Source organism: Hypanus sabinus, chromosome 27 (assembly GCF_030144855.1).
Source record: "Hypanus sabinus isolate sHypSab1 chromosome 27, sHypSab1.hap1, whole genome shotgun sequence".
Taxonomy (NCBI): Eukaryota; Metazoa; Chordata; class Chondrichthyes; order Myliobatiformes; family Dasyatidae; genus Hypanus; species Hypanus sabinus.
The window spans coordinates 27,593,704-27,607,231 of NC_082732.1; the positions used below are offsets into that span (position 1 = coordinate 27,593,704).

At 43.9% G+C, this 13,528-nt stretch overlaps 1 protein-coding gene across 1 annotated transcript in view; it reads left to right on the plus strand.

Moving 5' to 3' along the window:
- Positions 1–4,475: 4,475 nt before the first annotated feature.
- LOC132381907 (taste receptor type 1 member 2-like) overlaps positions 4,476–13,528 on the plus strand; it is a 29,405-nt gene continuing 20,352 nt past the window's right edge. The window contains exons 1-4 of the mRNA XM_059951620.1: positions 4,476–4,608; positions 7,998–8,187; positions 9,817–10,120; positions 11,716–12,483. Of these exons, the coding sequence (XP_059807603.1) occupies positions 4,476–4,608; positions 7,998–8,187; positions 9,817–10,120; positions 11,716–12,483 (1,395 nt within the window). The remainder of the gene's footprint in view (positions 4,609–7,997; positions 8,188–9,816; positions 10,121–11,715; positions 12,484–13,528) is intronic.

Here is a 13,528-nt window from a genome sequence, read left to right on the forward strand (position 1 = left end):
GTCCCTTTGGCAAAGATTAAACCCACATATCCCAACTATCACCTTAACATCTAATCCTTCAACCTAATCACCAAATCCATTTAATCTACTTGTCCATCTTATCATTTCCCTAAAGTGAGCTTTGAAAGTTTCCCTCAACAAGTCAGGCAAATCTGTGTTTGATAAACAGGCTAAAAATCAAGCCTTCATTAAGTGTAAATGTATCTTTGGACAAGTACCAGACATGTAGACCTCCTGAAGACTCATTAACTTGGACCTGTGAATCGGGAGCAAATGAGTGAAAATAGACCAACGCTTGAAGATCAGCTTCTTGCCATTGAAATGCTACCTTAACTTTGTTAAAAAAAAATAGGCAATTTTATATTGACTCCAATCACCTCAGTGAGTTAATGAGTTAGGTCTGAGGACTTCTTGATGATAACTCATAGGCATGTGATGTACACACTGAGGAACCAGGAATGGAAGCAAAAAATAGTAAAAGATGGCAGGTAACAGGAGAAACATAGTGAATGAATAAAAATCATAGAACCTTGAGGAGACCATAAGACATAAGAGCTGAATTAAGCCATTCAGCCCATCGAGTCTGCTCCGCCATTCCATCATGGCTGATCGCGGATCCCACTCAACCCCAGAGACACAGAAACATAGAAATTCTACAGCACAATACAGGCCCTTTGGCCCACAATGCTGTGCCAAACATGCATTTACTTTAGAAATTACCTAGGGTTACCCATTGCCCTCTGTTTTTCCAAGCTCCATGCACCTATCCAGGAGTCTCTTAAAAGACCCTATCATATCTGCCTTCAGCACTGTTGCTGGCAGCCCATTCCACGCACTCACCACTCTCTGAGTAAAAAACTTACCACTGACATCTCCTCTGTACCTGCTTCCAAGCACCTTAAAATTGTGGCCTCTCGTGTTAGCCATTTTAGCCCTGGGAAAAAGCCTCTGTCTATCCACACAATCATCTTGTACACCTCTATCCGGTCACCTCTCATCCTCTGATGCTCCAAGGAGAAAAGGCCGAGTTCATTCAACCTATTCTCATAAGGTATGCTCCCCAATCCAGGCAATATCCTTGTAAGTCTCCTTTGCACCCTTTCTATACACTACAGGTCACCTTCCTGTAGTGAGGTGACCAGAAATGAGCTCAGTACTCTAAGTTGGGTCTGACCAGGGTCCTATATAGCTGCAACATTACCTCTCAGCTCTTAAGTTCAATCCCATGATTGATGAAGGCCAATGCACCGTATGCTTTCTTAACCACAGAGTCAACCTGCGCAGCAGCTTTGAGTGTCCTATGAACTCGGACCCCAAGATTCCGCTGATCCTCCACACTGCCAAGAGTCTGACTATTAATACTATATTCTGCCATTATATTTGACCTACCAAAATGAAACACTTCACACTTATCTGGGTTGAACTTCATCTGCCACCTTTCAGCCCCATTTTGCATCCTATCGATGTCCCACTGTAACCTCTGACAGCTCTCCACACTATCCACAACACCTGCAACCTTTGTGTCATCAGCAAATTTACTAATCCATCCCTCCACTTCCTCATCCAGGTCATTTATAAAAATCACAAAGAGAAGGGGTCCATGAACAGATCCCTGAGGCACACCACTGGTCACCAACCTCCATGCTGAATATGACTCGTCTACAACCACTCTTTGTCTTCTGTGAGCAAGCAAATTCTGGATCCACAAAGCAAGCTCCCCTTGGATCCCATGCCTCCTTACTTTCTCAATAAGCCTTTCATAAACTTCTCTTTTCTTCTTGACTAGATCTTCAACAGCCTTTGTACACCATGGTTCCTATACTTTTCCTGTCTCATTGGAACATACCTATGCAGAACACCATTCAATTATCCCCTGAGCATTTGCCATATTTCTGCTGTACATTTCCCTGAGAGCATCTGTTCCCAATTTATATTTCTAATTTCCTGCCTGATAGCTTTATATTTCCCCTTACTTCAATTAAACACTTCCCTAACTTGTCTGTTCCTATCCCTCTCCAATGCTATGGTAAAGAAGATAGAATTGTGATCACTATCTCCAAAATGCTCTCCCACTGAGAGACCTGACACCCGACCAGGTTCAATTCCCAATACCAGATCAAGTACAGCCTCTCCTCTTGTAGGCTTATCTACATATTGTGTCAAGAGATCTTCCTGAACATACCTAACAAACTCCACACCATCTAAACCCCTCGGTCTAGGAAGATGCCAATCAACATTTGGGAAATTAATATCTCCCACCATGACAACCCTGTTATTATTACACCTTTCCAGAATCTGTCTCCCTATCTGTTCCTCAATATCCCTATTACTATTGGGTGGTCTATAAAAAACACCCAGTAGAGTTATTGACCCCTTCCTGTTCCTAACTTCCACCCACAGAGACTCAGTAGACAATCACTCCATGACCTCCTCCTTTTCTGCAGCTGTGACACTATCTCTGATCGGCAGTGTCACTCCTCCACCTCTTTTGCCTCCTTTCTGAAACATCTAAAGCCTGGCACTCTAAGTAACTATTCCTGTACCTGCACCATCCAAGTCTCTGTAATGGCCACAACATCACAGCTCCAAGTACTGATCCATGCTCTAAGCTCATCTGCTTCGTTCATGATGCTTCTTGCATTAAAGTCATCTGCTTTGTTCATGATGCTTATTGAATTAAAACCTGCCTTCTCACCATATCCCTTGTTGCCCTGACCAATCAAGAAACTATTAACTTCTGCTTTAAATATACCCACAGACTTGGCCTCCACTGCAGTCTGTAGCGGAGATTCACTACTCTGTCTAAAAAAAAATTCCTCCTCATCTCCATTCTAAAAGGCCATCCCTCAGTTTTGAGGCTGTTCCCTCTAGTTCTAGATAGCCCCACCATAGGAAACATTCTCTCCACATCCACCTTATCTAGTACTTTCAAAATTCAGTAGGTTTCAATGAGATCCCTCCCACATTCTTCTAAATTCCTAAAGCTGCCAAATCCTCCTTATATGTTAACCCCTTCATTCCCAGAATCATCCACATGAACCTTCTCTGGACTCTATCCAATGACAATACATCCTTTCTGACATGGGGCCCCAAACTATTGACAATACTCCGTGCATCCTGACTTATGTCTTATAAAGCCTCAGCATTATCTCCTCGCTTTTATATTCTGTTTCCTTTGAAAGAAATGCCTACGTTGCATTTGCCTTCTTGACCACAGACTCAACCTGTGAATTAATCCTCTGGGAGTCTTGCACAAGGTGCACTAAGTCCCTCTGCACTTACGATGTTTGAATTTTCTCCCCAGTTAGATAATATCTTGCACTATTGTTCCTTTTGCCAAAATGCATTTTCATACATTTCCCAACAACTATTCAGTCCCTCATGGCTGCAAACTCTTATCAGAAGCTGACCTTCAAGCTTTGGTTGGTTTCATTCATTCGCTGCTGATTCACAGGTCCAAGACAATGGGTCATCAGGAGGTCTACACGTCTGGTAGTTGTCCAAAGATACATTCATGCTTATTGACAATTTGGCCTGCTCATGGCTCTTTTATTATTGTCCTGTACACGTCTTCTTCAGAATGATGAGCTGGTCTAATTGAGGGCTTCGGAGAGAGAGTATTTAAAGTACAGGAGTAGAATCTATGAGCCCAGAGACATGAATTTGAAACCCACTTGGTGGGTACACTTAAAAAAAATAATATGTGTAGTTTTTGTCGAAGAAGTTTATGACTGGTCATGGTTGCCATGAAACTACTGAAGTTATCAGAAAAACATATTTAGCCATATACACAAGCAAGTCTGCAAATGCTGGAAATCCTAATCAACACACACAAAACGCCAGGGAAACCGAGCAGGTCAGGCAGCGTCTAAAGAGGGGAATCAACAGTCAACATTTTGGGTGAGACTCTTCATCAAGACTGCTGTGTTTCTCCACCATTTTTGTGTGAGTGTTACCTATCATTTTGCTAATTCTATACCATACCCATTCTTGTCAGCTCAAACATTTGAAGGGGAGGGGGATGCTGAAGGCAAAGCATAGTCGCTCTTAAAATTAGCCTGAGCTGAAGAGCATTACGTCAGTCCTTGGGTTAACAGCCGAAAGTGTACAGTAGTTTCACATCAACCATGGGTTTGCTGCATCAGAAGACAGAATGGTAACATAATCCTGATATGGAAGGAGCAAAGGGGACTTAAAATTGTGGGTCTTAGTGTGCCTTGGGATAGGTTAAAAAGACTTTCACACTTAATCTATAACTGCAGGCACATTCTGCAAATGGAGAAGATAATCTATTATTACAGTTAGCTGCTAATGTTGCCTTCTTAGTAGTGGGGAGGGAGCCAATCTTTGGCCATTGCTGGAGCAGGCTTGGAGCCAATTCGATGTGTCAGAACTGAGGCGAGACAGAGTCAAGGCGGTGGGGCCTGAACCCGAGAGACTACCGAAGCAACGGGGCCCGGGTCTGAGGGCGAGGAATGACACGAGGTTTGGACGGCTTATCGCCGAGCCAGATCGAGAAGGTCAGGAATTTGGGGCCGGAGGCAAGGGATGGCTGCTCTGTGAGGGTTACTCGTCTCTGGGCTGAGCTGAGGCTGCATCCTGCAACAAGTGGGCTCCTGAATCGGCTGCAGTGATGATTGGCTTCATGGCTGTGGACTCACTTTTGTGAGCTTCTGTTCTGAGTGGTATTTGCTTTCTACTGTTTATGCAATGTGGTATGTTTTGGGTATTTGACAATTTTTGAATGGGTTCTATTGGGTTTCTTTGCTTTGTGGCTGCCTGGAAGGAGACAAATCTCAAAGTTGTGTATAGTGCAAATTATTGGATAATAAATGTGCTTTGAACTTTGAATTTCTGGGGAATAACGTGCTTCAACTTAGAAACAGGTAGAGGATGGTCTGTTGTAGATGCAGTGTTAATTGTCCCATACTTAATATGATGCAATGGCAGTATTATTCAGTCTGATTGGTGCCTTTCTGCAGTTTAACACGCTGGTCTGTATCATCTACATGCTTTACAGCCTGGTTTGGCTTCTCCTTTTAGCCTTCTACTGGAAGGATTTCATAGAAACATAGAAAACCTACAGCACAATACAGGCCCTTCGGCCCACAAAGTTGTGCCAAACATGTCCCTACCTTAGAAATTACTAGGCTTACCTATAGCCCTCTATTTTACTAAGCTCCATGTACCTATCTAAAAGACTCTTAAAAGACTCTATCGTATCCGCCTCCACCACCATTGCCGGCAGCCCATTCCACGCACTCACCACTCTCTGAGTAAAAAAAATTACCCCTGACATCTCCTCTGTACCTACTCCCCAGCACCTTAAACCTGTCTCCTCTTGTGGCAACCATTTCAGCCCTGGGAAAATGCCTCTGACTATCCACAAAATCAGTGCCTCTCGTCATCTTATACACCTCTATCAGGTCACCTCTCATCCTCCGTCGCTCCAAAGAGAAAAGGCCGAGTTCACTCAACCTATTCTCAAAAGGTATGTTCCCCAATCCAGGCAACATATTTGTAAATCTCCTCTGCACCCTTTCTATGCGTTCCACATTCTTCATGTAGTGAGGTGACCAGAACTGAGCACAGTGGGGTCCAAGTGGGGTCTGACCAGTGTCCTATATAGCTGCAACATTACCTCTCGGCTCCGAAATTCAATTCCACGATTGATGAAGGCCAATCCACCTGTAACCCCCTGGGTCACCTCAGGCTCACTCACACTTGTTCTCGTCTAGGGGGAGCAGCCTTTGGCCCCACCAAACTGGGTAATCAGCTGGTGTGGATGCTGTGTGATGTCCCCACCTCGCCCAAAAACAGACAGTACACCATATGCGATTAAATGAGTACGATTTATAAAGGTTACTATAACTAAGTGATTAATAATGATACAGTATATATGAAGAGAAAAAAATAAAGAAAAGGCGCCAAACTTATCAAAGTCCAAACCACTTCGTGCACAACTGTTGGAGCTCAATTTCTGAAGTCTTCTGGCCACCATTCGATCCCCTCCGAACTCCTCGACTCACAGCTCAGGACCCTCCGAGTGGTCAACCAAGCACATCTAGCTTCATCCCCCCTCCTCGGAGTACCTCCGGGCCTTGGACCCCCACTTGGGGTCCGTTCCTCACCCAGCTTACAGCATTGCATCCTCTCTCTCGACCCCCTCGCGCCGATCTGTCCAAAAGCCCGTCAACAAAAGCTTACAGACTCAGAAGAAAGAACATTAATCCCCATTTGGTTTACAAAGGAATACAATTCTCCCAGCACTCTCTTGCAACAAAGAAACATTCCTGCTTTTAACAGAACAAAGAAACCCTTTCCCAACAGTAACAAAGAAAAAAGAAGAAACCCCCTTTACACACCATACGTCTTTTTAACCACAGAGTCAACCTGTGCAGCTGCTTTGAGTGTCCTATGGACTCTGATCCCAAGATCTCTCTGATCCTCCACACTGCCAAGAGTCTTACCATTAATACTATACTCTGCCATCAAAATGAATCACTTATCTGGGTTGAACTCCATCTGCCACTTCTCAGCCCATTTTGCATCCTATCAATGTCCCGCTGTAACCTCTGACAGCCCCACACTAACCACACCACCCCCAACCTTTGTGTCATCAGCAAACTTACTAACCCATTCCTCCACTTCCTCATCCAGGTCATTTATAAAAATCATGAAGAATAAGGGTCCCAGAACAGATTCCTGAGGCACACCACTGGTGACCAACCTCCATGCAGAATATGACTCATCTACAACCACTCTTTGCCTTCTGTGGGCAAGCTAGTTCTGGATCCAGAAAGCAATGTCCCCTTGGATCCCATGCCTCCTTACTTTCTCAATAAGCCTTGCACGGGGTACTTCATCAAATGCCTTGCTGAAATCCATATATATTAGATGTATCAGGTATGTGTTGAATGAGCAGACCTGTGTAGTCTTGTTGATTTTTGGTTGGATTCGGATATTGAGTTGTGTGGATTTCAAACAACCAGGCTGCCTGCTCATTGTTTTGACTATCAGGTGATGGGTGTGAAGTGAGGGGAAGATTAGATTTGATTGTAATTCTGGAACATCTGTAGCTTTTGGCACAATGTCATTTCTCACATAGACTTCTGTCATTCCCAATATGTCACCACTTCATGACTTTAGCTGGAATTGTAGTGGCCAAGGAAAGAAGTGAGGTGGCCAGCTGTCCTTGGTGCTTTAGATTCTGGAAGCTAAATGAATTGAATCTGGTTTCAGTAGACAAGTTAGAAGGTTATGGGTTGAATCAACTGTTCCAGGGAATTCTTTGTCCTCATTGGTCCATCCATCATTCAAGCCCATAACTTACAGGAGAAAGGGATGTACAAAACACTTTTAAATGTGTCTAGACCCTTATCATTCCTTTATTAATACTATATTTTAAACAAAATTTCTGTAATACTCATGATCGGGGACATAGCATCAGAATAGAAGGATGACCGTTTAGAACGGCAATGAGGTGGAATTTCTTTAGCCAGAGGGTGGTGAATCTGTGGAATTCATTGCCACAGGCGGCTGTGGAGGCCAGGCCATTGGGTTTATTTAAGGTGGAGATTGATAGGTTCTTGAACAGGGCGAAGGCAGGAGAATCGGGTTGGGAGGGAAATGGATCGGCCATGATGAAATGGCAGAGCGGACTTCATGGGCCAAAATGGCTTAATTCTGCTCCTATGTGTTATGGTCTTGTGGGAGATCAGTGGAGTGGGATGCCTAGTGGGGGTGTGATTTTAATTTGTGCCTGAGTGCTCCACATTAATACGGCAACCCTGAGTAGCCATAGGGCCAGCTAAAGGTCAGTGATGGGGGTGTTAATGATGAGGCGGAGACGCATCTGCATTGCACCCAACTTAAGTAAACAGCAAGTACTAGGCAAATCCATGCAAACAATCACCTGGCTCTCTCGCCACCCATTGTGCAGTATTCTTTAAAAGTTCAAATGGCAAACGTCAGCTTCCTCTCTTTCTCTCTCTCAGAAAAAATGTACCTCCTTCTTACCCTGCTTGTCTACTCCACAACACTGGGGCCCGTCAGCGTCATCCCAGAAGGATGCACGAGGATATTAACCGCACCAGGAGAATATGTGATTGGGGGCTTGTTTCCGATTCACACACTCCCATTTAACGATGTTGATCGATCGGAGCCAGTTGTGCCCAGCTGTGGGAAGTAAGTAACAGCTGAATAAATTTATATCCTAATGTGGAACTAATCTTTGGAAAGATACTATAACTGCAATGGCATGAATGCATAACAGAAATCAAGTAAGTTAGAGACTTAGTTATAATCCAAGTGAAGGGCGTGGGTAGATTTTGATACACATTATCTACGAACGATTGCATTCTATTTGGAAAAGCTGGATGGTTTACATGTAGCACTATCCAAGACTGAGCTTTCTCTGGGACTATTCCATTGTCAGTCTTAATAAATTAATGGGAATTGGCAACAAGTTGCACGTTTCAAACCCATAAATTCCACCATGAATTGTCCAACTGTTGCTGACTCTAGTAGCAATAACACTTCAGGCAACATGCGCCTTTATTTCACCGTTTGGTTTGACACCTGCGGAGTCTCCGCCACTCTACCTGAACTTGGTATCGGTTTCCCACGGCAGAGCTGAAGACCCCAGCAGGAGACAGAACATTCCGATCGCAGCCTGGAGTTTCGTCATGTTTCGACATCACCGGGCAGGTTTTTTTCAAAGTTGAACATTAGCCAGGCAGGTGGCAGACTCACAACACTGAGTTTGCTTAGATCAGTGATAACAGCAGCTACAGCCCACCTGAATGATGTTGTTTTGTGCAGCTGAACATATCCTTGGATCCTTGCCATAAAATCTCAATGACTGTTGTAACATTACTATCCAGCTGCTGGAGGTTTGCACCTCAGGTTAAAACTGGGTCAGATTTTTTATGGAGATACTCATTGTTCTAGCAACGCAGGAAAATGCTTGATAACTTGAGACACGTAGTGAATGCTGTGTGTCTATGAAAAGCAGGTGACTTTGGGTCTTTGGTTCCCAAAACCCATCAACGCTGGGTGTTTTTCTCCCCTCAAGCCTGTGTTTGTTAGACACATTGGTAGTGATCAATTGCCCACATCATTTTTGTTTATGATCAATAGGTGGACAGACTAGGGCCGTGCAATTTTCATGTCCCAGTACCTGACCGAATGGCTGACACTTGTGGAAATTATTTCCCAGGAACCAGATAGCAATTAGATATAAAGAGAGACTGGGCAAATTTGGACTGTTTTCTCTAGAGTGTCAGATGCTGAGGTGGTGACCGAATAGAAATATGTGAAAGAATGAGGGACACAGATGGGGTAGATAGTCAGATCCTTTCTCTCAAGGTGGAAAAGTCAAATACTAGAAGCTTATTTTAAGAGGGGGATAGATCAAAGGAGATTTAGGAGGCAGGTTTCTTTACACAGAGAACAATAGGTACCCAGAATCTGCCAGGGAAGGCATGGAAGCAGGTGCAATAATAACATTTAAGAGGCTTTTAGACAGGCACATGAATAGTCAAGGAATGGAGAGAGATAGACCATGGACGACTCACTGTGGAATTCATTGGTTTGTAACATGCAATTTTTTGCCAATTCCCGTGAATTTATTAGACTATGACAATGGAATAATTCCAGCTATAGCTCAGTCCCAGACAGTACTACATGTAAACCATAGGATAGGATTAGTTAAATTGGTATGGTTGGCACAGATATTGTGGGTCAAAAGGTTTGTTCTCTGTTCCATGTTTCCTACCAATCACAGCTTAACTGAAACGGATCATGTCCTTTTAGGTCTACTTTCAAGGCAGAGATGTTTGTCTCTTTCCAAGCGATGAGATATGCCATTGAGGAAATTAATAACTCAACTGAACTGTTACCAGGTGTTACCCTGGGCTACGATGTTGCTGACAGCTGCCTAGAGGTTGTGGACGTCCAAGCCATGTTCAGATTCCTGTCAGCCAAAGAAGGAACTGAAGTGGAGATATTAAACAATTATACATCTTATCAGCCCAGAGTGATTGCTGTTATTGGACCACCAACGACAGATACAGCTATTATCATTGCTAGAGTGTTAGGCTTCTTCCTCATTCCTCAGGTGAGTTTAAGCATGATGCTTGTTAATATTTGGACTGCAGTAGTCAAAGTTTGCAGCCCCAATATTACCATGAAGTTTGGATGAACTGTATAATCATTCCCTCATTTAAAGTCCCTGCTTTAGTTTGCCCTCTGAACTATTTATGGTGACGTTTTTCCCAAGTGGTCAAGACCCTTTCTTCCTGAAGATGTCTAAGCCCTCTGTATTGTCACACAAGCATCCATTAGTTATGTTAAAGAAATTAGATATTTGTTGGAGCATTTTACCCAATTGCTTTTGATGACCATGAGCATCCTTGGAAAACATTAGGTGTTTACAGCCTGTTACACCACAGGTGTTCAGGGCAGAATTGAAGATTCTGCATCTCTGATGGTGTTCAGGGATTCCTTCATCATGTCAGTAGCTTTCTGTCTGTTTTCTCTACTGTCAATCTTGCAAGTCCTGGTGGAGACTAAGAAATGCCATCGCACTCAGATATAAAATGTTCCTTTATTTCTGTTTCTATAACAACTTTGTTTGACCAGTCAGGGTTGTTAGCCCTGAGGTGAACCCCCGAACCTGGAGGACCAGTGGCTCGCTCATAGTCTGGCCTCTACCCTTTGACCTTTTGGCATGGGTGACCCTACCAAGAGCTAAAGTGTAAAGCCTTGACTCCAACCAATATAGCTCCCTGGGTCATTAAAGCACGCAAGCCTCCAAACCCAATGACAAGGTTGTGGTCCTTTTGGAGGGGAGGACATTAGGTCAAGACATTATTGATTTTCCTGTGCCCACCACCTAGCTGAAGTTCAGCAAATACAACTCAGACTAGAAATGAAACACATTGCCCCTTCACAGTGACATCTGCTGGCATGTCTGAAATGTACTGTGCAATACATTCTGCTACATTACACCCAATTTCTAGCCTGTACCACCTCTTATAATTCCACCACTTCTTCTATGCTGTCAAAGTACTCTATCGACATTTAATCTTGAACAATTTGTAAATCCTTCCAGCATTCATAAAACTGAAGATATTGTCTTCAACCCTCATTACAAATTTCATACTTTCTCCGCTACATCTACCCATCTCATGGCTTCTGCCTTTGACTGAGCTAGGCAATCCTCTTTAGCATTTGTTGCCTTATTGCTGTAAACCAGATTGTGTAAAACTTAAGCAGCTGCCAAAAAAGATTGCTTGGGCCGGCCATTTGGTCCTGATGAATGGTCTCAGCCTGAAACAACAACTGCTTACTCCTCTCCAATAGATGCTCCCTGGCCTGTAAAGTTCCTCTGAAACGTCAAACACAAGAAAGTCTGTAGATGCTGGAAATCCAAAGTGACACACCCAAAATGCCTGAGCAACTCAATAGGCCAGGCAGCACCTATGGAAAAGAGTAAACAGTCGACGTGATGCTGCCTGACCTGCTGAGACCCTCCAGTATTTTGTGTGTGTGTTGCTCTGGATTTCCAGCATCTGCAGAATCTTTGGTGTTTATGAAACAGATTTATGCGCCTTCTCTGTTTCTGACTTGCAGCAAGATAAGCTGACACAGTGAAGGCTTCGTTGTTGGTGAAATGCCGCATTAATACAGGTATTCTCTTTGCTTCTGCAGATTAGTTACCTGGCATCAGGTGAGATTCTGAGTGATAAAATACGTTTCCCATCATTTATGCGGACCATTCCAAGTGACAAAAATCAAGCAGAAGCCATGACTTTACTGATCCAGGAATTCCGCTGGAACTGGGTTGCTGTCATTGGTAGCGATAATGAATATGGTCACAAAGGGGTCAGCAAGGTGGTGGAAATGGCCTCAGCACTGGGGATCTGCATTGCATATCAGGGTATCATCACCACTTCCCCCGAGATCATCATCCAAGCCATCAACAATATCAGTACCACGGTTAACGTTACTATCCTCTTTTCCAGTAGCTTAATAGCACATGTATTTTTCAGTATTGTTGTGGTTCGAAAACTTACTCCCAAAGTATGGATCGTAAGTGAATCTATTTCATCATCGGAGGAGATAGCAAACATACCAAATATTGAGACGATTGGGACTGTTATAGGCATTGCTGTTCAGGAAGGGAAAATGACACACTTTAAGGAGTTCCTAGACAAACCTCGGAACGAGATTAATTCATGGATCATGCCAGACCTGGAGCTGGGGGAGTGTGTCAGCACCAGAAGCACCTGTGACCAAGGATGTAGTGAAAGTCATTGGCAGTGGACTAAGTACTTAAACTCTTCATCGTACAATGTGGAGAAGAGAATCTCATACAACGTATACTCAGCTGTATATGCTGTCGCCTATGGTTTGCATAGTCTGCTCCAATGTAACACAACACACTGCGATAAAACTCAGAGTGTCCTCCCGTGGCAGGTAAGGTGTGGTCCTCACCTACACAGAGGTATGAGAGCTCAAACATTGTTAGAAGCATGAGAAGTTTGTTAAATACAACAAACCTGTCCTAGTTTTAACACATCCATCCCATCCACAGTTCCTTGAAGTTGGTCTGGAGGAGGGGAATGGTGAGGGTACTGTGGGGATAAGCTCCTACAGCCTATTAAATGCTCCCATTGGTGTGTGTCTTGAGTAGCCTCTGACAACTCAAGTCCAGCTCCTGGCCTTGAAATGGTGGCTTAGCGACTAAGCCCGGTGGAACCATTTCTACTGATAAGAGAAGGGGCAAAGGCAGGATCCTAGCACCTTAAAACCAATTGCTTAGGGGTTGGCAGCTCATCTATGAGAAGGAAAACTCCAGCCTCAAAACTCGTGATGAAGGCTTCAGGAATAAACCCGAGGAAAATCCAAAGCTGGAGTCCTGAAGACAGTCCAATGTTGAGTTCAACGTGACTGCAACCCCCCGTGAAGCCACTGATGCCAATTTGTATTGGTTTCTGCCAATCCTTTTGAACCATCAACTGCAGGGATAGGGGGAGCCTGCTGCATGGCCAACAGCTTGCTCTCCCTACTGTACTGCCCCGGCTAGCGTACTGAGATAGGATGCAGCATCCATGGTCGATCTGACCGATGGAGGCCTCGATCCCATCCACACTCAGTGTTCCCTCAACCTCATTCCTCACCTTAACCTCACATCATATCTCTCCATTTTACCTCCTCCTCTTAGTCCTTGTCCTAAATCTCCAACACCATCTGTTTCAACATCAGAATCACGTTTGTTAACATGGTCTTATATGACGGTGAATTCTGTGTCTGCAGCATAGTGCAAAGAATTAAAATTACTATAAATTATAAATTAAATAAACAGTTCTAAAAAAGGAATGAAGAGGTAGTGTTCAAATCACAAGAGAAAATCTGCAGATGCTGGAAATCCAAGCAACACACGCAAAGTGCTGGAGGAACTCAGCAGGCCAGGCAGCATCTATGAAGAAAGAGAGCAGCAGGGATCATAGAGGGGGAGCAG